This window comes from Fringilla coelebs (genome assembly GCF_963513975.1).
Source record: "Fringilla coelebs genome assembly, chromosome: 3".
Classification (NCBI taxonomy): Eukaryota; Metazoa; Chordata; class Aves; order Passeriformes; family Fringillidae; genus Fringilla; species Fringilla coelebs.
Window position 1 is genome coordinate 99,099,709 of NC_140030.1, and position 24,184 is coordinate 99,123,892.

General features: G+C 45.8%; 1 protein-coding gene across 1 annotated transcript; it reads left to right on the plus strand.

Annotated features, from left to right (window-relative positions):
* Nucleotides 1–11,020: 11,020 nt before the first annotated feature.
* RAB1A (RAB1A, member RAS oncogene family) lies at nt 11,021–23,425 on the plus strand (the record flags this gene model as incomplete). Its single annotated transcript, XM_084202103.1, has 6 exons — nt 11,021–11,406; nt 17,591–17,663; nt 19,698–19,793; nt 21,154–21,249; nt 22,238–22,369; nt 22,622–23,425. The coding sequence occupies 6 exons, from the start codon at nt 11,021–11,023 to the stop codon at nt 22,817–22,819; spliced, it is 981 nt and encodes a 326-aa protein (XP_084058229.1). The 3' UTR covers nt 22,820–23,425.
* Between the last annotated feature and the right edge of the window lie 759 nt (nt 23,426–24,184).

The window sequence follows — 24,184 nt, forward strand, 5'->3', positions numbered from 1 at the left end:
TGATCCTGCAGCTTCACAGCTGCAGGGTTGCAGCCATGAAACAAAAGTGAAACCAAAGCATTACGGTTCCTGGGTTTTATACACAACAACCTTTGCTTGCTCCAGAAGGCAAACTGCTGCCAAATTAACATTTCTCTAAGCATTATAGTGCCCATACCAGTGCTGCTCTAATGAGAGGGAACATCTTTACCTGAGCTGGTTGTGATGATGTCAGTAGGGATGAGCAGATTGTGTCAGCAATTACTACTCTTTCAGGGAACATGAAACTTAAAATGGCCATGGTGTTGGCTCAGTCTCCAGTCTCCATTTTTATATCAATAGCTTTTTTTTTTTTAAGTTAGTTACAATAACTAAATACTATTAATAATTAACTATTAACTATCACGATAAACTGATTAAAAAATGTAAATGGATTCTTATGGATATTGTTGCCAAATGGAGCCATCCATTTGTTTGGAAAAGCCAACAGGATATTGTTATAAACAAAGAGGATCATTTCCTGCAGGTCAGCTCTGTCTAGAACACTTTTTGTGTTTAAAATTAATAAAATTAATAGTAACTAGCTTTTGGCTCAGCTAAGGGAAAGAGTCTAAAGTACTGAGTGATTCTCTTACATATCTAGATGCAATGAAGGGCAGAGGGCAGCATTTTTATCCTGTCATTCCCTGTTATCACTCTCAGTTATTCAGCAAGTGGGGGGTATTAACATCAACTTTGCCTCAAACATTTAGTAGACGTTACTTACTAGGCAAAGTGTGTGTGCCCCATGTAATTTCTTTCAGGGCCTGTCTCTGACTGGATGCATGCCAGATTGTCCTTTGGGATACAGCCCAGTGAGCAGGAGAAATGGGTTTGAACTTGGCAAAATGGCAATAAGCATATAGGTAAAGTTGGAACTTTCCTGGAATACTCTCTCCTATCTTCTTATCCTAGATCAGTATCTTGGTTCTCTGCAGTCAAATGCTTCAGAGCAATGTTATGGAGAGGAATTAGTAATTTCTGACTCAGTTTAGTGCATTTATCAGGACTGAAAAAGTTACAGCTGGACTAAATGCCATGTCCACAGCTTGCTTCATGAAGCTATTTTTGTCATGTACAGTAACTGCCCACCAAAAAAAAATGAAGATGCATTGCTTCAGCTTTTTTAAGAAAGATCTCTGGCAAGTTGTGTTGTATCCCTGAATACAAAAAGTTTCCAGGGCCTGTTAGGTCTCTCTGCTCCTATGCCTGCAGTGAACATTGCAACAGTACATGTTGCCACTGCACAGTCTCCCCTTGTCCCCTTCATTTGAGATAGGCTGCATCCTCCTCAGTAATCTTTGAGATTTATGACTTACAGCATAAAATGTAACCACTAAAATAGGGCAGATGGTTTTTCTACACAATTCTGAATGACTAGTTGAAGTAGGATTTGGGGGAGAATGTATCATAGTTTTGTAGAACTGGGTGCCTTGCAAAATAGCTGATCAGAGTGGGGTGCTCATCCAATTCACCACGTGTTACACTGGGCACACTCTAGAAAAGATCAGACACTGCTTTGAATTAACAAGGAGGGCCGGGATCTCTGATATTGCTAATTATGTGTTGGTGGAAAGCACAGTAGCCCATTGTGCTTTCTGAACCAGAGTATTAGAACAAAAAAAAGCAGTGAAAAGTCATCACTGCAGAAGCTGTCACCCTTGTTCCCTTGTGTGTTCTATCTCTTCTACGGGGAGGTCTCATGGAAACCCAAGATGAAAGCAAATGTAGTTGTCCTGATTATTTCCTGATTTTTGAAATCCCATCACACACAATAATCCTCTGTGGCTTTCTGCCCCACACAATGTTTTGATGCTCTTGATTGAGGTTGCTATGGCTTTTGAACCACGCATTTTAGGAGATTTTGTATTTGGACATAAAAGGACGGATATGGGATGCATACTACATAGGGCAATATTGTGTTAGAAAACAGGCAAAATTAAGTAGTTAATCTTATGTACTCAAACTCTCAAACTGTCACCCTTTTTTGCAGGGTACAAAAGGAATCTCATTAGTTAATGAATAGAGGCAATGCATGTAGTGTGTAGGGAGTGACTGCATTTAACTGTGAATTACTTGATCTTTGAAAAGCTTTTATTTTTAAGGTAAAAGGATTAAATAATTTCAGTACCTTATCTCAAATAATGTTATTTATAGTTATTTTTCACAATAGCAAATGGAATGTAAATAGGTAATGGTGAGTTTATAGATCCTGAAATTATATCTGTTCTCTCTCCTTTTGCTTGCTTTCAGGAAGAAACTGGAGAGCTGCTTCATCAGTGCCAATCCAGACTGTGGTTGGTCTCGTAAAAAGGATCTTATTGATGAATTAGTGCAGCTACCCTCCCAGCCATGGAAGAATACCTCATGCAAAAAGATCCATAGGTGACTAATCATTGTGGTAAGCAGCCTGTGAGGTCTGGGAGAAACATCCTGGTATACCTGGAAATTAACCTAGATCTAAATTACCTGCTATTGTGGATATTTCAGTCTTAATTCATGCTTTCCCACCACATTTCAGAAGGTATCCTTTATCTGAACAGCTTTGCTTTCTTGTTTGTTTGTTTTTTATGTTTGTCAGTCATTACACAGTGCTATTTAGAATCAATTTAGCACTCTTCCATGTGCTGAGTGGTTGTGGTGAGTGATGATTGCAGGATTAACCTGCTAGTAATTAAATGTTGCTGCCTCTCAGCTTGAAAATGAAACATCTCTATGGAATTTAAGAGTTTCTTGCTTTATTTAGGTTGGGCATGTCTAAATAATATGGGTAGGTTTACCAAGTCAGTGTAGGTATAGTGCAATCATAAAATAATAAATTTAAAAAGCAAAATGAAGAAGAGGGAAGAGTAGAGAGAGAGGAAGAAGAGAAGAAGATATTGAGAGAAGGGAAACAAATTCAACCAATCATTAAAACTTTGAATTGCATGGGAAATTTCTGCGCTTTGCTGAATCTTGGGTATAATTTCCTAATTTTGGCTTTGTGCTATCCTGATAAATGTTTCCTGTCTGGACTCATTTCTACTCACAGATGGGTCTTGAAAATTTGTAAGTGTTAAGTTGCATAAAATAGCATGTGTTGCCTGTTTGTTGAAGCCTAGATGGGTACCTGTCTCAGTAAAGCAGAGGCTGAGTTCCTTATCATTTGTGGATCCACTGAATGCTTGATTTTCATACTGGCTTTACCACCATGAAGAGTTTTACCTCTTAAATTCACTGATTCCTAAGCAGGATTCCTAAGCAGAATGAAGCCCTTCTTTATTTTTCTCAAAATCTGCTATCAAAAATCACATTATTTCAGCAGTCAAAGACAGTTCTTTGCTTCTTCAAATACTTATTAGACTGATCTGTCCCATGCTCCTCACAGGACTGTGGCAGTGTAACCTCATACAAATGCTGAGCTTCTGTTTGAAATAGTAGGGATGATGCCTCATCCTGAACACACATCAGAGGGATTTTAAATAAAGGTTGTCACTGAGAGGCCTGTAAGCTGCCCTCACTTAGTTCTGTCTGGCTTGTGTTAGGGTGAAGATGAAGGCATTTGAATGTCTTAACTGAAGCAGAGGGTGAGCTTTTTACCTTTAGCTCTTGTTACATTTAAGGATTCATGCTGAATAACAATAATAAAAGATTAATCCCATCTGGTTTTCTGTTGATTGTTAGTTTAATTTAGTGTATGACAACTCCAAGTTTAGTCTGCCAGCCAACAAAGGTATGCAGTTATCAACATTACTGATAGGATAAACCAATTATGTAAGCTTATTTTCAAATCTCCCCAAATGCCATAATACTTAACCAAGTAAAACCCTTGAGCTAAAATGCACCTGTTTACTGAAAGGTACAACATCAAATAGAGGTTTCATTCAGAATTTTGGGTAGACTACTTGGCCTTGTTGGCTGGTTTTTTTTCTCTCTCTGTTGCCATTTTTAGGTATGAAATATTTCAAACTGAAAATAAAGTATGGACAATAAAAACACAGTTGTAAGAAAGAATTTTGAGAGTTTTCAGAAAAACTTCTTTGCTTGCAAGGCTGTGGAGGCCCAAGCCCTGAACAGTATGTTCTGTGTCTTGAGTGTCTAGTTAGTGCTGCATCTTCGAGCTGTAACAGTATTTCCCAAACCCTGTGTCTAACCATTGCCTTGGCAGGGCTCCAGACTAATCCGGTGGGGAGAGGAAAGTGCCTGTGGAGCTTGGCAAAAGTTGCTTGTCCTTTCCTCCTGAAGATATGCATTTGTTCCTGGGTAGTGTGGGAGGTGGCTCCTCCTTCCTGCATTTGTAGCCACCATGGAAACAGATAATTCCAGAATAATGCACTTGCAGACCCAAATGTCATTACAGAGGTCTGAGACTCTCTCTCCTGACACTAAATTGTACGTGCATCTCCTGACAGCTAAATTGTACACGCATGTGCAAGCAGTGTCACAAGCCTGCTCATAAATGCCCCAAACCAAGTTAGACAGAGACTCCAAGGGATGAATAGGATGAGAACAACATGCCAAGGAACAAGAAAGACAGAAAAAGCACAAAGAGGTTCAAAGTTTAGATCATGGAAAGTGTGAAATGATATTGTCAATGTCAGGCCACGAGACAAGGGAGGCATTCTGTTGTTGAATTGCATCTTGCAGGCCCCTGTAAGCATGCAGTACAGAAAGTATTGAAGATGCTGTGCAAGGCAGGTGTGTAAAAAGGATGAGCAAACAGAGGAGGATCGTGAGCAAAGAAAAATTGCGAAGAAAGTTTTTGAAAGAAGAAGAGGTCAGAAGAGAGCCTGGTGGCACAATAGCTGATAGGGAAGAAAAGGGGCATGACAGCACAATGAAGGCTGAAAGAAAGCCCAGCCATTGATTTAATTTGCTGCTTTTCATTGGAAATGTATCCTTTTGCCAGTTCTGGGTGACATGCACATGTGTAAGAACATACAAGCTTTTCAGCTCGCCAGGGTGAAAGGGCCTTCCAGAACTCTGGTGTCAAAGGCACCTACAAGACCCAATGAAACAACCTTCAGTAGGAAATCAATGTCAGTGCTCAATAACATCCGGTGCCAGGCAGGGAGATGCCAGCCCAGCTGGGTGAGTATGTGCCAGAGCATTTGGATGGTAATTGGCTGATGAATCCAACTCTTAAGCAAACAGATAGCTAGGCAAAGAGCAGAGCAGCCAAATTCCAGGGAGCACTGCCCTGCTATCTCCGCTGCATTGCAAAATGCATGAGTCAGAGGGAGAAGACAGCCCTGGGCAGTACCTGCAGGGAGTACTCTGACCCCCACTTCTGCAAACCTTGTGTTTCTGGGCCCTTTTCAAGTGTGCTTCCAGGCAGGACTCTGCCCCGATGTCTGTGAGGAGGTGAACCAAGGTCCGCAGCAGGAACGAAGGGTTCATTTGCTTGAAGGAGATAAGTGCTGTGAGCAGGACATCAGGAGACAGCACCCTCAAAGCCCAACCTCCTGTTGCAGAGTTGTGGTCCAGAGTCTGAGCTGTCATTATAAAAACAAACAGGGCAGATCCTCAGCTGGCACAATGCCACAGAAACTCAGCATAGTAGCTCAAACTGTGTCTTCTTTATTGCTTGGGGCACTGAAGATTATGATTGAAAAGATGCCCAGGATGTAACAGGTGTACTGAATTTACCAGCAGCCTTAAGTAAAAGCCTAAGTCGCTTAATTTATCCTTGGAATCATTTTAGCAGTGAGCTTTTTTTACCTTCCTTGTGGGTGCTGCCATAAATGGCCTGTGGGAACAGTGGAATTGTCATATCTGGACATTTTCAAGAATATCACTACTGAGATTCAAGTAGATGCAGCTGAAGCAGAGGAACTTGAGTAGATCATCTCCTAGAGTCCCTTCCAACCTTCTTTTTTGCATGATTTTAGCAAATCTGTTCAGTTGCTGTCCTAAGCTGGCAATATTATCCTGCTTCCAGAAACTCCAGCTCCCAAACCCCTCCACTTCCTCCATGGCTACTCATACAATAAAAATGTAGTTTTGTCAGTTTTGCAAAATATTGTGAAATCAAGATCTGAACTGTGGCAACAGTGTGAAGTAAAACAGAAAGATATCAAAGTTAATAGGTAACCTGCTTATTACAGTGTTTCATGTCCTGCTCAACATAATTTTCTACTTCAAATTTGGCTGACAGTTGCCCTAAAAACACAAGTGTGCTTACAGCAATATTGAAGCAAACTAGGCTTGAAGAAAGGAACCAAAACAAGGTGCTAGATCTCTTTCTAGGAGTTTTCCAAAAGAGATTTAGCTCACCATGGTTGGACACCTGCTCCCAGAGCATCCTGCTATATAACTGTGCTGAGAGGACTCCGACGAAGGAGGAATGAGGAGGACTCTATTGATTTCAGAAGGTTAATTAATTACTTTATTATACTATATTATTTTATACATCTAAAACTGAATTTGCTAAGCCCTCAACCCTGCACACAATGGTACTCATTTTGTGACTGTCACCCGACAGTCCAGACACACACACACTTGGCCCTGATAGACCAAGGAAACAAAACACCACGACTTTGGGTAAACAATCTCCATATTGCATTTTACTTTTGCACAAACACAGGCACAGCAAATGATAAGAATTGTTTTTCTTTTCTCTGAGGTTCAGAGAAAGTGAATTTCAGAAATATTCTTGGGAAGATGTGCCTTGCTTTTCTCTGTGAAGAGAAATATGGGGCTACACTGCTATCACTTCACATCCAAGTGCTCTTGACACTCCACCCTACCAGTACCTCTTGCCTTCTGCCTGTGACTGGGACCAGTGTGAAACCTGGGGCTCCATTCCCCTCTCTTCAGGAGATGAAAGCACAGGCCTGATGTCCAGCCAAAGTGAGAGGTAGAGCTGGACATGAGCTGGTGATTCACAAACCACTAAATTCCCTTAAAGCAATGTGTGATGGTGGACCAGCTCTGTTAAACAGTTCCAGAGTACCATTTTACTGTCCATGAATATTTTCCAGACATCTTACTATGTCTGAGTATGGGTACATTTGTACTTTCCCTCCCGGGGGTACCACAGGTCCATCAGCAACTTCTCCCTTGCCCTTTAGTTCCTAAATCAAGAATTAATAGGAAGAACTTGTTGACACCATTTTAGGTGTGCCGCCAGCACATCTGAAATGGCCTGGTTATATAGTCTGGGAGACACTGGTAGCTGACAAGTCCTGCAGAGAAATGATGCCCATGGGAGGACTGTGAGCGAGGTGAGAGAGACGCTGCTATTGATAAGCTGGAATCAGTGTTTGCTCCCCAGCACTCCCAGGACCCAAACAGCCAGCTGCAATGTTGTGTGCTCCTGGTGCCTGACCTTCTCCCCAGGCTGCTGTGCCTCTGTCAGCCTGAGAGCTTCCCACTCCACAGACCAGACACTGAGCAGGGGGAGGGGAAAGGAAAGGCAGGGCAAATAAATACCTGGATTACTTTTTTTCCTGATTTTATACATAGTCCAGGGAAAAGGACCTAGCAGGGGGCAAATGATTTCTGAGCACTGCTGTGCTAACATGACAGCTTTATGGGGAGGCAGTTCTGTGTCAGGAGCCCAATTCCTCCTACCTTTGGTTCAAGAACTGTTATGCAGGGAAAAGAAAGACATTTCTAGGGTAAAATTGTGGTGGGATGCCAGGCAGCACACCTGAAACGTTCCTTTGCCCTGTGACTGCGTGGTGTGGCTATATAGCTTAAAATTATGCATGATTTCCTAAAAAGTAAGGGCAGAAAAAAAAGGCAGAATGGATCCTGTGCAGGTTGCTGCTCTCTGCAGGTGGTGCCATCCCAGTCCCACTGCCAGCCCTGTGGCAGGGGGGGAACTGGGGCTCTGTACTGCAAAACCTGGGCTCATGCAGCCATAGCATTTCTCCTCAATCATCTGTGCTATTTTTTCTTCCTTCCCCTTACAGCTGACTGCAGCCAGGGAAGCTTGCTTTCTCTCTCCCTCTCATCCTCTGTCCACTTGTCCCCTCATTCCTCAGAGCTCCTCTGGCACAGGCCTTCTGTGGCCTGGGGAGGAGAGAGATGGGAGCAGGGGAGGGCAGATCACCTGAGTGGAACCAGGAAGCAGCGGAGTTCAACCTCAAAAACACGAGTTAGTGGGTCAGGATGCTGCCCCAGGGTGGACAGGACTGAGGAAGTTGCTTACAGGTGGAGCCAGTCTGTGCTCATGGTTTTTCCTTGGCTGCTCTGGTAGAGCACTACAGCCCAAGCCAAAGGAAATTCTGCAGCTGATTTTACAAACAGGGTGAAATAAACCTCTCTTTTCACAGGCAGAATTCAGCCCTGAGGGTACATGAAGAATGTCCCCCGAACTGGCATCTGATACTGCTCCCTGCATTAGATCCTGTTAGCAGGGAAACAAGCGAGGCCCCTCTGACCTCCCAGCCCTGTGTGGTGTTCAGCACAAACCACAAATAACCCCTGAAGGCAGCAGGAGGGACAGGACAGAATGCGGTAGAGGACCATAAATCATCGCTGCCATCCCAGATAGAAGCCAGGCAGGGGTCCTGAGCCTGCTCATCCAGTCAGACGGGAACATGTGCAGACGGGGACACCACAGCAGCAGGTGACACCACAGCAGCAGGTGACCTCAGCCCACCACATGGGAAGCAGAAAGCCCACCCTGCCCCTCCTGCAGAGCGGGAGGAGACCCACTTCTTCCCTCTGCCCTTACACCCTGCAGCCACGGGCTGCTACGGCTGCCACGCTGCCCGGACAGTCACACGGATCAAATACACTTTTAGACATGGAAGCTGTTATTTCTCTGAAATTAAACAGCTTCCCACACTCTTATTAACCTGTGCCCTACTTCAGAAATAAATCTAATTTGGAATTTCATAGTTAGCTGGTGCTGATGTTGGTTTGTCCCTGTGTCTTCTCTGATTTGGCTGGGTACATTCAGCAGTGTAAATGTGACAGAGTCCTATTTATTGTGGCTTGTGAGCATTATTCCTCACAACAGAGTAAGGAATTGGGGTGGTTCGAGCTTTTTGTTTCATGGGGGTAGAGAAAAGTTAAAGCACAAGTGTTAAAAATGTCCCTGCAAAACCAATTTTTCTGTATTCAGCAGTGAATGAATTGCTGTCTGCTAAATGAAGTTTGTTGTCTGGGGTATTCCTACACATCTGGTCACCTTCCATGGAGTGCCTAAAGAGAACTACTGTACCAGAGAGAAGAGCGCATTTCAAAGAACTTGCTGGATTTCTGATGGCAAACATCAAACAAAACGGGCATTGTTTCACAGATACACAAAGTAATGGAGAAAGGGAAGTGGAAACTTCAGCAATGACCCCCACAGAAACAATAGAACATACAGCAAGATATGTGGTCGATTCAGCTGCAGATTGCATTACCCAACCAGGAGAGAGAGAGAGCAGAGGAAACCCAAACCCTGTGCAACCAATGCTCAGGGCTTCCTATTGCAGCCAGCACACTTCACCGACTTTGTGTAAGGGACTGAACCAAACCAAAACCTCAAAGATGTGTGCAGTGTGAGTGGCTTTTCTTCATCTTATTGTGGGGAGAAAAAGAGGCTAGAGCGCAATTTCAGTTCCTCTGGGGCTTCAGCTCTAGTCTCATGCTGTCCAAGTGAAAGACACCCATTCCTGTGGGTTATTCCAGCAGTCCCTGGGCATGGAGCACGTTTAACACCTAGATGTCTGCAGTAACACCTCCCAGCTTGTAGCCCAAGTCCAGCACACACACCCCTGCACAGGTGTTTCAGTGATCTCACAGTCCATTTGCAGGTTGTTCCTCCTGTCCTTTGAGCTGGTTGGAAGATAAACTTTGGTCGTGTATTAAACTATGCCCTTTGTAATGAAATAGCATCGGGTAATATGTATTAGTGGTGGGATTTAAATTCCCGAGCTGATTACAAGGAGCCGTTGTAAGGCTTAGGAGTGCCCTGTGTGCGAGTCTGGAATGATGTGTGCTGTTGCAGTGCTTGTGCTCTCTATGATGCTGTTGAAAAGGCCAGGGCTTTGCTAGGAACAAACCTGAGAACATCAACAACTGAAGTGTCAGCAATACAATTCTGTATTCCTCGAGACTGTTAAAAGTGGTTGACCAGAAACCAGTCTCCTGTACTGTGAAATCTTCCAGCTTTAACAGATTGCTTGCTCAGAGATCCCAGGCGTGTGGCAGTCTCTCCATGCCCACTTCCCAGCAGTCGCTAGAGCACAGAAATATTTACTGTGCCTGAAGAATGTAGTGAAATGTGATTAATGCTTGTAAAGTTTTGATAATAGATGCAATGGCAGATTTTTTTGATAAAAGATGCAAAAAGGGACAGTGACATAAATTCACGTGAAGAACACAGGCCTTAGAGGAGCTAAAGATGCCCTGTGCTGCTCCAGATGCGCTTCCCACGTTCAAAGTGGGAAAGCCTCAAAGCGCAAAGCCTCCATCGCTGCCCGCCACCGTCGCGGAGGGGAGCGGCTGGACGGGCGCCGGAGCGGGGTCTCCCTTTCCTCGCCGCCTCCCTGCAGCCGCAGGCCCGCCCGCATTCCCAGCGAGCCTGGTTCCGCACGCTGTCCCCTGCGGGCTGCCTGCCCGGCCCTCCGCAGCCCCGGCACTGGCAGCCCGCGGTGCCCGGTCCCGCCCGGGGCTGGGGCTCGCCTTGCCGCCCGCGGGGCGCGGAGCAAAGGCAACCGCCGGGAGAGATGGCGCCCTGCCGGGACCGCACCGGGACAGACCGAGGGCTGCTGGCAGAGATGGAGGAAGGGACGGGAGGAGGGATTGGAGGAGGGACTGGGGCAGCGATGGAGCCGGGGACGGAGCCGGGAATGGAGCCCGGGCGCGGCCCGGCCCGGCCTGGCCCCGCCCCGCCCCGCCCCGCCTCGCGCGCCGAGACCCCCAAGACCCCGCCCCCGCCCCGCCCGCGCGCTGACTCGCCCGAGCTGCCACGTCTGCTCGCTGACGTCATCCCCGGCCGGGGCCTCCCGGCCAATCAGCGACGTCGGCCGCCGCTCGGAGCCGACGGGGCCAAGGGAAGAAAGGCCGGCTACTGCGCATGCGCTGCGGCCGCCGCCGCGGTCGCCGGGAGAGCGAGTCCGCAGGAGGGGGCGCGGCCGGGAGGAGGCGGCGGCGCGGACTCGGTTTCCCGTCGCGCCCCTCGGCCGCCCCCCGGCCATGTAAGCGCTGCTCGGCGAGCGGCCGCCCCGTTTCCTGGTCGGGCTCCGGCGGCCATTTTGGGCTGAGGCGCAGCGCGGAGGCCGCGGAGCGGGCGCGGGCGGACGGGCCGAGCCGAGCGCCGGGCGATTGCGGCTCCCTCGGACCAGCGCACCGCGGAGCGCCTGCCTCGGCGGCGGGAGGTGCCGCCGCACCGCCCCCTCACAGCGCGCTCGCCGTCCCTCGGGCCGCGGGCCCCACGGACATGTCCAGCATGAACCCCGAATAGTGAGTGCGGGACGGGGCGGCCCCGGGGCCGCGCTGGGGGCGCCGCGGGGCGCGGGGGGACCGCGCTGGGCCCGCGAGTCCGAAGACCCGAGCCCCCCCCACGCCGGTCCCCGCGGAGCCGCGCCCGGGCCCGAGCGGCGGCGGGGGAGGAGGAGGAGGGGTGGGGGGGCGGGAGGCAGCGCGGCCGCCCGGGGGTGGGTCCCGGCGGGGCCCGGGGGGTTAATGGTGGCCCTGCTGCGAACCGGCATCCGCCGCCCCGGCAGCGCCGCGGGGCGCAGCCGCGGCGATTTTCCCGAAGCTCGGGAAGGCACATCGGGGCCTTGACTCCAACAAGTGACCGGGGGGACACCGGCGCCCTGTGAAAGCCGATCCCCCCGGCCGGTGGCGGCTCCGTAGCCAGGGGTCCACCCTTCGCTTTAGCTGCAAGTCATGTGTGTGTCACATGGCTCTTGCAAAACACTTCTTGCCTATGTAGATTTTGCAACGCTGTGACTTGATATTAGAACGCTCTTGGGGCTGTTTGTAGCTGAAATAGCACTTGCTTAGAAAGCCTGGTGACGACACGAGGGGTTTTTGGGAGGGTCGCTGTGTGAGTATGGCCTTTTTCTTTAGTTGGCCTGCTCGGGAGTTGGGCTCTCTGAGCTCTCTTCCCAGGGGGTGTCTCTGTTCTGGAAACTCGGGGAGCTGTGTCCTGCCCACCAGGCCGTCGGGAACAATAAACTTTATTTTGTTCAGGACTTTCTTGTGTGATTTAGAGGAAGGACTTAGGCTTAATCTAGAAAGCAGTTAAATCAGCTGCTGTGCTTCCAACCCTTCAGCCTTTTAGGCTGCGTTTAGGATCCTTTCACTGATGCTGGCTTTGCTGGCACCCCAGTTTGGGGTGGTGAACCCACTGTCACATCTGATGCCACTGGAGTGGCTCTGGTACTAAAATCCACGTGTGGTGTGACATTGCTGCTCTGGATATCCATGGACGCTGCTCTTGGAAGACACCCACAGTTTTGTCCTCTCAGCTGAGGCTCCTGACTTGTGTGGCCGTGGCTCCTGTGCTCTCCACTGACGTCAGTGGGGTTGGTTGCAAGCTCTCCGAGTCCATTAAAATCTCCTGAGGAGCAAACAAGTAGTCATCGGCTAGTGAGGGAGTTGGTGACACCCAGGAGGTACAGCCAGGAACTCGAGTTACATCTTGGCAAGATTACATCACAAACTTGCTCGTGTAGCTTTGGGAAACACCAAAACAGTAGCTGGAGGTGGGCAGTGGATGAAGAACCAACAAACTGCTGGTGCCCCATGGTCTTAATGGCTCTCAAGAGTTAAACTCAAATTTACCTTGCAGACTGTTGAGTTTTATAGTGGGAAAGCTGCCTGCAGAGCGTTAGGCCACTAAAAGAAATGAGTTGGAGGGGGCTTTTTCTATAGTTTTTTGGCCTTTCTTGCAGTCCATCAGCCCTCTGGACTGATGCAGAGGGTGGTTCCCTGCAACGAGGTGCTGAGTGTTTTCAGAGAGACTCATTCTCACTGAAGAGTGCTTGGTCCTGGTGGTGAGCACAGCCGAGTTCTTGAAAGTGAAACAAAGAGAAAAAGCTGCAGTTGGAGATTAACTCGAAGTGTTAAATTGCTACTTCCTGAGAGGGTGGTGTCAGCAGAACGAGGGGAGGAGATGGGAAGGGTGTGGTGAGATGGACAGAAAATACCTGTCACTGTGATGTATGCCCTTGGATCCCTGTTAAAACAGGAATAAGATTTAAGGGATTATGACATTGCTCCTCTGTTCCCTGTAAAGAGCTATATCCATTTGCCCTCTCAGAAGTGCCTTGCCTATAATGTAAGACATTCTCACTTCCCTATCACAGCTTCAGATCAGGCTGCAGCCCCAAATCCTCTCTCCTGGGCATGCCAGAACTCCATCGGAAGTCAGTGGGATAACTAGTTAAAATTTCTAACTAAAGACCTACTTCCTTCAGCTTTCCTGATAAAGCTGCAGGGTTGGGGCCTGCTCATGCAGAGGTTTGAAGAGGACTTGTGCTTCTGAGAGCTTCCTTGAAGCTTCAGGGCTGTGGGACAGCCAAGTGGGCTGCTAGTTTTTAGATAGAGTGAAGGAGCTGAAGAGGGGTGGATGTGATACTAAAATTAGTGTTTGGAAGCTGAATTCTGAAAACATCTGCCCACCCAGCGCTGGGATGTGTTCCCTCTGTTCCTTCCTCCCTGCCAGTGTTTGAGTGAGCAAAATGTCAATATTGACTCTGTTGTGACTAGATCATGTCAGGTTCAGCATTTCCTGCCCTTCTGCAGCTTGCATGTAGCATAAACATGCTGGGGGGAGCCCGGTCCAGAGCAGCCAGGTGGGATCAGGAGTTAATCTTGATCAGTGTTCTGCCTGGATTGTGTTCTAGATACCTTCCAGCACAGATGAGGAAACTTGGTGGGTTTTGGAGCAAATATTGGGGGGATTCTTTCTGCATTCTTCAGAAGTGCTTGGGAATACCAGTGAGGTTACAGTCTTGGGTGATGGTGGTTAGTAGATGACAACTGAGTGACAGCTCCTAGGTCACTGCAATCATCTGAAAGTGTTTGTGTTCTACCCTGTCGAAACAGCAATCTGCCATGCAAAATGGCATCTTGTCTTCTGGATTCTGTTTACTTACACAAACAGAGTGTAGTCAGAGTGATAGTCATGCACCTCTTCAAAATTTCTGGGGTGGTAGAACAAAGAGCGGGGCTTGAGGCTGCTGTGAGTACCTGTTTACAGTAAGCCTGCAGCTGACATCAGTGATTAAAGCCAATTCCAGCAGTTCTTTGTTGCAGACAGGTGACTACTTAGCCTTGTCTGTTTTGGCATAAAACCTTCCTGGCATTTGAAAAATCCCCACATACCTCCTTATATAAATTTGATAAACAGCACTATCTTAGAGGCCCACAGGTCTCTTGTTCCACACAGCTTTGGCCAAGTCTGTCCTCAACTTGATTTGGAGGTGCCTTTTTTTTTTTTTTTTCTTCTTTTTGGCAAGAGGCAGTTGCATTTAACATCTTTGTCCTTTATCTCTCTGGCAAGAGGAAGTTATGGGGAGGATTTGAAAGCCTCACTCTTACTCACTGTACCCACCTGCCTTGCTGCACATGCTCTTCCAGTGTGCTCTTTTAAATGACCCAAGTATGACTGGCTTATGTAAATGGTGAGAAATAATGGAATGATTAACCTGAATTCCCACTGTCTCCCAAGGAGCGTGGAGAGGGCTGTGCTGCATAGCTCAGCCAGCTTTATGAAGGCTCCCTAAACCAGAGGAGCTGATGAGTTTTAAGCTTCCAGATTTAAAGAGCAAAATTCAGTGGCTTCAGAAATGTTTGTGTGGCTCTTCAGGAGTAAATACCAGACAACCTGTGTGGCTTGTTGGATGCATTGCTACAGTTGAACCCCTTTATCCAAATATTCTATTGGTGTAGCTCAGTCTAAAAATAGGCTTCTGCAAATTTTTATAGCTCTTTAAAATTTTATTTGATTTAAACTGTTGCTGTACCCAAGAGCTGTCTCAAGCATCACACTCTAACAAACTGCACATTTGGTTCTTATGGCCCTAAATAGGCACCTGCTGTATTTTAAAAGGTCTTGGGAGCTGTATCTTTTAAAGCTTTAAGCTGTACTTGGAAAGGAAGGCACTACAATATTGGAATATGGAGTGTTCTAAAAAATTAAAACCCGAAGTTCCTAGAGTCTTACTTAAACTATTCCCAAACTGATGAAAGTCTTACCACCAAAATTAGGTTTTTGTGACACAACACCCATTTCTAAGGTCAGAGACAGAGCTAACTCAGTAAAGGCTGTTTCCAGCTGTGCACCTGGTGCTGGCTCTGGTTTTGGTGGGGCTGAGGCAGGTGGCTTAAGACCTCTGTACATCTCTGTGATTCTGGAAATACTGAAGCCCGAAGTGAGGGTACAGCTAAATAGCAAAGATATCAAATCCAGTATTTAAGGCTTCTGAGGTCTTATTGTGGTAGCTTAACATTTGCTCTGTGTACCCACTGTTGCTGTTCTTGTTTGCTGCTGAAGAGTGAGAGATTTAATGGGTAGGTTTGGCTGGGAGCTGCTCTTAGCATGAGGAGTAAGAGGAAGAGAAGTTTTCATGTTTGGGGCCTGGGGCAACCTGAATTACTCTTGGAACCAAGTGGAAGTTTTTAAGTGGATCTCAGACCCACAGCTGAAGCCTTAGCTCTACCAGGAAGGAGTTACTTTTTTTCCATTAATTTTACTGAAGGCAATACAGTGCTAATATTCTTGTTTTAATATTCTCAAGGGGATTATAACATGCTACAAGCTGTAAGTAATAATTTGACTTCAGGATTGCTGAACATTCTGTGTTTGTAGGGAACTGAGCAACCCAAACTTCCTGCTGGAGTTGGAAGGAGCTGAGTGAAAGCTAAGGCACAGTGGTGGGGAGGAAGGCAAGGCATAGGTGTAACAGAGGAGCAGGTCCTGGAGCCCTCATGCTTTACTTTGGTTTCCAGGTTACAGAATGTCTCCTGCTCTTGGGGACCAAACTGTTATTGGGGATGAGAAGTTTTCTGGTCTAGTGCCTCAGCCAGCTCAAACCTACTGAGATGTGTGGGTTGGTGGGTTGTGGGGTAATGTACCTTAGTCCCCTGAACCGTTTGGGTTAATTGTCATTCTCCGTCTTGTGTTGTGGTAGTACATGATTTGACAGGTGGAGTGGTGAATTCTGTGACTGTCAACTGCTAGGTGTCCTTTGACCCCTTTAGTTTTTTTCTTCTTTTTTTTTTTTTTTTTTTTTTTTCTCCATCTCTTTAGTGTTTTTAGTTACTGTACACTGTTAGGAAAGGTTGCATTTTTAAGGATTGGGTTATTAGTTTCTACATTTTGCACTTCTGACTCCTCTCTAGTCTTGGCAGAAGTGCTGCAGGGACTGGAGGTTCCAGCTGGGTGTGTTCCGCAGCCTGGGCCCAGCCAGGTGAGAGGCACTTGAGCAGAGGAGTGGTGAGAAGCTGGAGTTGGCCATCTGCTTGGCTGTTATCAGCTGGGGATGGATGCAATTTCCTGGCTGGGTTCCTGCCAGCCAGAGGCAGTGGTGATTCTAGGGAATAGTAGGTGGGGACAGTGGACTTCAGGCACTCCACATATCCTTAATCTTTACCTCTCCTTGCTTAAATGGACATAAAATATGGCTGTTGTGGTTAAGCGAGACCAGGACTTCGTCCTGGGCCGTTACAGGGCCGAAGAGTTGTCAACTGAGAATGAGCTAGTGTAGTACTTGAGAAGCAAAACTTGTGTAAGTGGTGGGTTGTTATTTTTCTGTTACTTGCTCTGTAGCATGAAATTTCACCATTAGTCTTAGGACTAACACAAAACCTCATATTTTGCCAACAGTGAAATCTTCACTACTCTTTGAAGTGTAAATATAGGCTGGTCGGTGACACTGTGCTTATTCTTTAATGTTGGGAAAACTCAACATTAAGCACAAGATTTGTCAATTCTTCCAGTGTATCTTGTGAATTACTAATACCACACCTGACATCCCCCAGAGATGTAACCTCATCTGGAAATGACTTGAGCTTTGCTTTAATTCCTGGAAGGCAGGTGTGGTATTGGTCACTGCTCATAGTCTGTTGTGGAAGGTGGGTATTCAGTTGTGCTGTTGCATTCTGCTGGAACTTAAATATGAGTAACTTGAACAGAGGAAAAAAATGGCTGCATTTGGCAACTCCCTGATGTTTTTGAAGCTGGGCAGTGGAATCAAACCTCTGAGTCCAGAGAAGCGAAGATAATGGCCCTGGAGGGCAGCAGGCTGTTACCACCACCTGTGTGTTACTTGGGTTACTCTGCCAAACAAGGGGACTTGCATTCAGTTGCAAAGTTTTCATCTCAGCTAGACCACAAAGGCTGAGGAAGACCTGTGCGGCTCCTGCTGATAGTCCCTCTGTTATCCTCAGAGTAACTTCCCAGAGAGGCACAGTTCCACACAACAATGCTCTGCTCAGAGCATCTACATCACACTTCCCTTACCAAGTAAATTGTGAATTTCTAAACTGAATAGAGGAGCTTGGAGTTGTAGGTGATTTCCCTAGCAGTGAATTAATTTACCCATCTCAAAAGTCATGATATACTGGCTGTAAGTAACTTCTTTCTTGACAGTGTTTTTCATTAAGTGACCTATTTTTTTTTTTCTTTCTGCAGTGACTATTTATTCAAGCTACTTCTGATTGGAGACTCCGGTGTTGGGAAATCTTGCCTTCTACTTAGGTTTGCAGTAAGTGATCATGCTTGGCAACTGTAAAAGAGGTGCTTAGCAAGAGCTTCCTTTCAGGTAGCAGGGCTGATGTCTGACAGGCCTGGTAATACCAAAGAATAAGTATAGTATTGCAAACTCCTCCTGTCTTTTGAATTTGTGTCTATCTGATGTAATTGTTTCACTAAATTGGAAAGAAATAATATCAATAATATGTCCAGCTAAGATTAATTCTAATTTTCCTGTTTTTTGAGAACAAGGTACCTTAATTTAACTTCCACCATTACAGTACTGGTAGAATGCTGAGGATGGAAGGAATTCTTAGGCACGAGGAGTACAGACCTTGATCAGTTACTACTTGATAAGACCATTTCAGGCAGATGAATATCTATCTGCAGTAAAAAGATCTACCAGTTGTTTAGTCAGAGAAGTAATGTAAATAATACTCTGGCAATAACAAGGCCCTCTGCTTTCTTTAGTGAATGTTAAAAATGCTGGTGAGCTGTTCTGGCTCCAGTTTTCCTGTCAACAAGAAAATGTAAAATGGGTTTGATAGCCCTTAGTAGAAAAAGCTGAAGTCCAGTGAACTACTTATCTCTGTCTGTGCCAAAGTGCAGCTTTACGTGTCCCTGGGAGGAGAGGAAGGGGAAGCAGGATATGGGGCATGAACTCAGAAACTTGAGTGTGACACTGCTGCAAGATGATGGCTTTGTTTTCACAGCCTGAGCAGCTCCTGTGGGCACCTCTGGAACAAGCCTGTTGTACTTGGTATTATTAATGTGAAGTGGTGACCTGGGCGTACAGACAGCCTCAGTTAAAGCCATTACGGCTGCTGTTGGTAGCAGGACTAACAGGAGGAGGATGTCACCTGCTCTGCTCACAGTATGGAGGCAGTGGGTTGGAAGTGACATCACAGCTGGAGCAGTATTCCCAGAGTAGTCTAGCCTGCTTCTCTTGCAGATACTTTTGAATTCATTTTGGCTTCCTGTGAATAATCTAACTTTTCCTTTTTGATAGCCAGCTTAAGTTTGTGGTCTTTTATCTGATGTTTCTTCAGCTGAGTAGTCTTTTCCTTTTGAGATGCATTTTTTCCAACTAAACTGTTTTACCCTGACATAAGGAATTACCACAGCATACCACACCTGTGTTTTCTTGCTGCTGTAGGTTAAACTTCTTCAGGCTTTTCAAACATACCCCTTGGAGTATTGAAATGTTAAGGAAATAAATGTCATATCATTCTGAAAGGCTTAATACTTTCTTCTTACTTGGATGTATTACCTAAGATGTCTTCCATTCACAGCCCAGAGGAATCCCTTGCTTTTTGTGATACCTACTGGTTGCATAAAGCCTTTTGTGGTACGTTGTATGTGAAGTTCTACCCTTTGGGTACTTTAGGAGTAGAAACCTCCTTCATGCTGACAAGCTGACAATCACTGGAAGGTAGCAAAGACTGACCCAGCAGTTTCTGTGTGCCTTAAGGCCTGTTGGAGACTGCAGTCAGGTCCCTGCAAGCTACTGAGGCAGTGCTTTCCCTCCTGTATCAACACAGGCTGCAGAGCAGAGGCCTCAGCACCAGTACTCCAGCTGTAACTCTAACCTGCCTTAGCAACCAGCTGCAGCAGCAGAGGATCTGACACTCATGTGTGACTGAGACAGAGCCTCTGACTTGTTCTAGGTAGCTGCTGTGTAACACAGATGAAAAACCATCAAAGGAAAATAAAAATGTGATGTGTTTCAATAACTTCAGTGGTTATTCTAAGTAGCTCTTCAGTATGAGCAAAGACTTTTGTACACTGCAGCTCACAGGGACTTTACAGGATTTCCAGAAAAGAAGCTTTTTTTTTTAACTGGTTCTGATTGATGCTTTTAAAAGCTGCAGAATTTTTGAAAAGTAAATACTTGGTGGAAATGCTTGGCCACCTCCTGGACTTTGCCATGAGAGATCAGGCTGGTTTTACAAGGAAATTAAGTACCTTTGTCTGACTGGTGCATAATGAAGTAGATGACTGCAGAAGAGGTGCAGCTGCCTTGACTTATGTTCACTCTCTCTCCTAGGATGATACGTACACAGAAAGTTACATCAGCACGATTGGTGTGGACTTCAAAATCAGAACTATAGAACTAGATGGGAAAACAATCAAGCTTCAGATAGTAAGTAGTACTTCTCAGCTCCTGTGTGCTTCAGTCTGTTGGAGCACAAGTTATATCCATAGCTATTGGTAGTCATCTTTGTACTTTAAAATACTTTCAAAATACAAGGGGTATTTTCCCTGTTACAAGAGGTGAGGCAGATTTTTGGAAGACTTACCTGTCCTTAAAGAAGGGTGCTTATTATCAAGGCTGTTTGCCTGGAAGAGGAGATTCTGTGCTGAAGTGCTCTCATATCAAAACTGGTGTAGTTCTGCAGTATTTTGCCAGGATTTCTGTAAGTGCAGGAATACCACATGGTTGTCCAAGATACCTGAATTCCACAGCAGCTGTTACTACCAGGCTGCACTGTCTTTAAGTGCTGGAAACTGCTTTTGTTGACCTGAATGGAAAAACTGACACAAAGGCTTGTAACTGGCCTGGCTGCCTTAGCACTGGGCGGTATTTTCTGGTTATGCTTTTGGCCTTTCACTTGGAATAAACAGGGGAAGAGACTTGGCAATTCTTTAATCTTGAAGCACTCTAAAAGGGTGACTGGTGTGATGAAATCTAATATCTGTGCAAGGTCAGACAATCCTTGTCAGCCACTGCTTCCAGCTCAAGCAGAGGCTCTCTGGACTTGAAGGCAATGACTCAGGGATTCAGTGTTGAGGAGCAGAGTCCAGCTTACAGCCAGAAGCTGGAGCTTCCAGTCTCTAATATAACTGTCCTGAGTACAGAGCAGCCTACTAGGAATGCTGTCACTGCTGACATCTGTCTGTGAAGTCTGTTTTTAATACACAGCCAGCCCTATTCTTGACACACCTCCAGGGAGAGAAATGGTTGAGTCTTGCTCCCATCCTGGGTGGGAGAAGAGGTCAAGTGCCTTATGTCCTTTCTTAATCTCCCAGCAGGAGAAGGGAATCAAGTTTGGTTTGAGTTGTTGCCTTTAAATACCTTTGCTGAAGCCTGTGTGCCAAGAAGTTGAAGGGAGTGGTCATGTTAGAGACCTGCAGCTCTCTGACCTTATTCCTAGCAGGTTTTCAAGTCCTGGCTTGTGTTTGCTCTTCTAACCATTGAACCATGGTTTCTTCATGGGTCAGAACTGCTTAATGTTTTCCCCAGAGAGATCTCTCGACTACACTTGGCTGAAACCAAACAAATGAGCACTTTAGAAAAGTACGTACAAAGTGTAATTCTCAGTTAAAATACGTGATCTCATCAAATCCTGTTTGATGTGTACAGCTTCAGAGCCACTGCTGTGGTTGTGGCATGGATGTGGTTGGAGTTGGGTGGCTGCTCTGCTGAGCTGTGTTTCTGGAAGCTGATGTAGAGCACTGGCTCAGCCATGGTGCAGGAGCTGACCCTGTCACTTGTCTTGCAGTGGGACACGGCGGGACAGGAGCGGTTTCGGACTATCACTTCCAGTTACTATAGAGGAGCTCATGGCATCATAGTTGTGTATGATGTTACAGATCAGGTATGTGTTAAACCTGTTACTGCAGAGTTTCTCCAAGCTGATGAGTAAATTGGGAATTTAACAGCTGGGCACCTCTTAAGGGAGATAGTGACAGAGTTCTGTAGGCAGTGTTGAGGCTTATCAAGCTAAATATATGTGTTTGCCTCTGGTTTGGCAGAAATAAAACACAAAAATTAAGAGAGCAGTGGGATTTGTGGCTCCTAAGCAATTGTATCTTAGGCTTAACCTAAAACTTGGTGAACAGGTAACTGATTGTCCTGTGTGAATGCCTCTCACCCTGCCTTTGGTAGCAGGAAATCTTGAGTTACTGATGGAAGTTGTTGAAAGATTTCTGAATGTACTTGAACTGTGGTCTGCAGTAAAGACTGGCATTTGGAGCAGAAAATTGTCAGCCTGGGTGCAAGATACAACTGAGCCAGTGTTTTCTCTGAAAGGATCTCTGAAGAACTGGTGCAGTTGTTTGAAGGGCACTTGGGAAGTATAGGGTTTCCTGAATTAATAGAAAAAGAACACTTCTGTTCAGTCACTAACTGGAGTATCAGTCCAGCATTTCTGGAGTCAGAGGTTGTTCCAGCATATCTACAAGGTGGCTTGCATCTAACACCTGATGCTTAGTAAATATGTGGGGTGCATCTTGTTTCAGCTGTGTGCCACATCTCTTATCTCTGCTACAAGAGGAGGAAGAAGAGCCCCAGGTGGTAGAAGATGTAGAATACTCAATATATGAAGCAGGGAAAAATAATAGGGGGAAGAGTGCAGGAAGGGCTGATTGTGTAGGGCTGGGAACAGGAGCTGTATGGCCCCTATGGTGACTGGCCTGTCCCAAGGCCATCAGGGGAGTTGGGCAGCATTAGAGAGTCCTCTCCCATGGTTGTAAATCACATGGATAAGTGCAGTGCTTCATACTCTTTCCTGGTGATGACCAAAGGGATAGTGCTGAACTTTCCTCTTCATCAAGGGCTTTGCTTACAGTTCTCTTATCTTGTAGGAGTCTTTCAATAATGTCAAGCAGTGGCTGCAGGAGATAGACCGTTATGCCAGTGAAAACGTCAACAAGTTGTTGGTGGGGAACAAGTGTGATCTGACCACAAAGAAAGTAGTAGACTATACAACAGCAAAGGTATGTGGGGACTGTGGGTTTGCTTGGCTGAGCCCCTGCTCTGGTTTGTCATGCATAGAGGTTCCAGTGCAGGGAGGTGTCCTGATGCCACAAATGGGAGCAGTTAGTTAACCTCCTACCCTGCAACTCAGACTGGAGATGGGGTGTGGGGTGGGATCCAGGAACTTGTGAGTTATCCAGTGGTGCCCCAGGAAATGAGGTGAGGTATGAACCTGTATATGAGCTTACTGTTCACTGTTTCTCAATTTGCAGGAATTTGCAGATTCTCTTGGAATTCCATTTTTGGAAACCAGTGCAAAGAATGCCACAAATGTAGAACAGTCTTTCATGACCATGGCTGCCGAGATTAAAAAACGAATGGGTCCGGGAGCGACAGCTGGTGGTGCAGAGAAGTCCAATGTTAAAATTCAGAGCACTCCAGTCAAGCAGTCTAGTGGAGGTTGCTGCTAAAACTTGCCTCCCCCCTTTTGTCTCACAACAATGAATTTGCAATCTGAACCCAAGTGAAAAAAAAAAAAATTGCCTGAATTGTACTGTATGTAGCTGCACTACAACAGATTCTTACCGTCTCCACAAAGGTCAGAGATTGTAAATGGTCAATACTGACTTTTTTTATTCCCTTGACTCAAGACAGCTAACTTCATTTTCAGAACTGTTTTAAACCTTTGTGTGCTGGTTTATAAACGTGTAATCCTTGTTGCTTTTCCTGATACCAGACTGTTTCCTGTGGTTGGTTAGGATGTATTTTTGTTTTGATGTTTCTATTGGCATGTTTAGATGTCAGGTTTAGTCTTCTGAAGATGAAGTTTAGCCATTTTGTATCAAACAGCACAACAGTGTCTGTCACTTTCCATGCATAAAATTTAGTAAGATATATGTAAGATCTGATTTGCTAGTTCCTTCTTGTAGAATTATAAATGGAGAGATCACACTATCTGATTAATAGTTTCTTCATACTCTGCATATAATTTGTGGCTGCAGAATATTGTAATTTGTTGCACAATATGTAACAAAACTGAAGAAATGTTTAATAAATATTGTACTTATTGGAAGTAATATCAAACTGTATGGTGATAAATATTGTCTTAATTTGTATGGCTAAGGGGGAAATCAGGCTTGCATTGTGCACAAAACAACATATCTGTGTGTGCAGCCATGGCTCTCAGACCTTCCCTGCAACTTGCCCAGTGACTGTGGCCCCAAAGCCTGAGCTGTCATGGTGCTTAAGGCACGAGTGCTGTACCAGAAACACCCAGCCAAGGTTCATGAGGCATAATGCACTCTGAATGTACAACAGTTCCCTAACTTAGTCTTGGAACTTAATTTATTTCTCAAGGACTCTTTGTAGGGAATTCCTGTCAGCTTTACATAGCAGGGGAGAGAACAGTATTTCCCTAACATGAATGATTTCAGCGAAACCTTGAGGAGGTATGACTTTCTACCAGTATATTATGTCTTTTCTATATACTGTTAATTCCATCCTCTTTTAATCAGTACCTTCTGACTTAGTGCAACAGCTTAGCTTCTATTCCCTTCTGCAGCGAGGCACCAGGAGGGTGACATGGGGATAGCAAGGCCCCCACCATACTGTTGCTCAAAGTAGGCGCTTTCTCAAACAATTTGGAACTAACCAGCAGCCAAGAGGTTTTGGATGGTGTGTGATTCTTTGTACAGAGCTAATCAAATCATTAGTGCCTGATGTCTAGCTAAAAGCCACAGGAAAGCTAGCCTATAACACTTCCTATACATGTAAAATTGTTCAGCTTTATCTAAACTCAAATGTTCAGCCTATTCTGTAAATAGTCTCATGTTTGA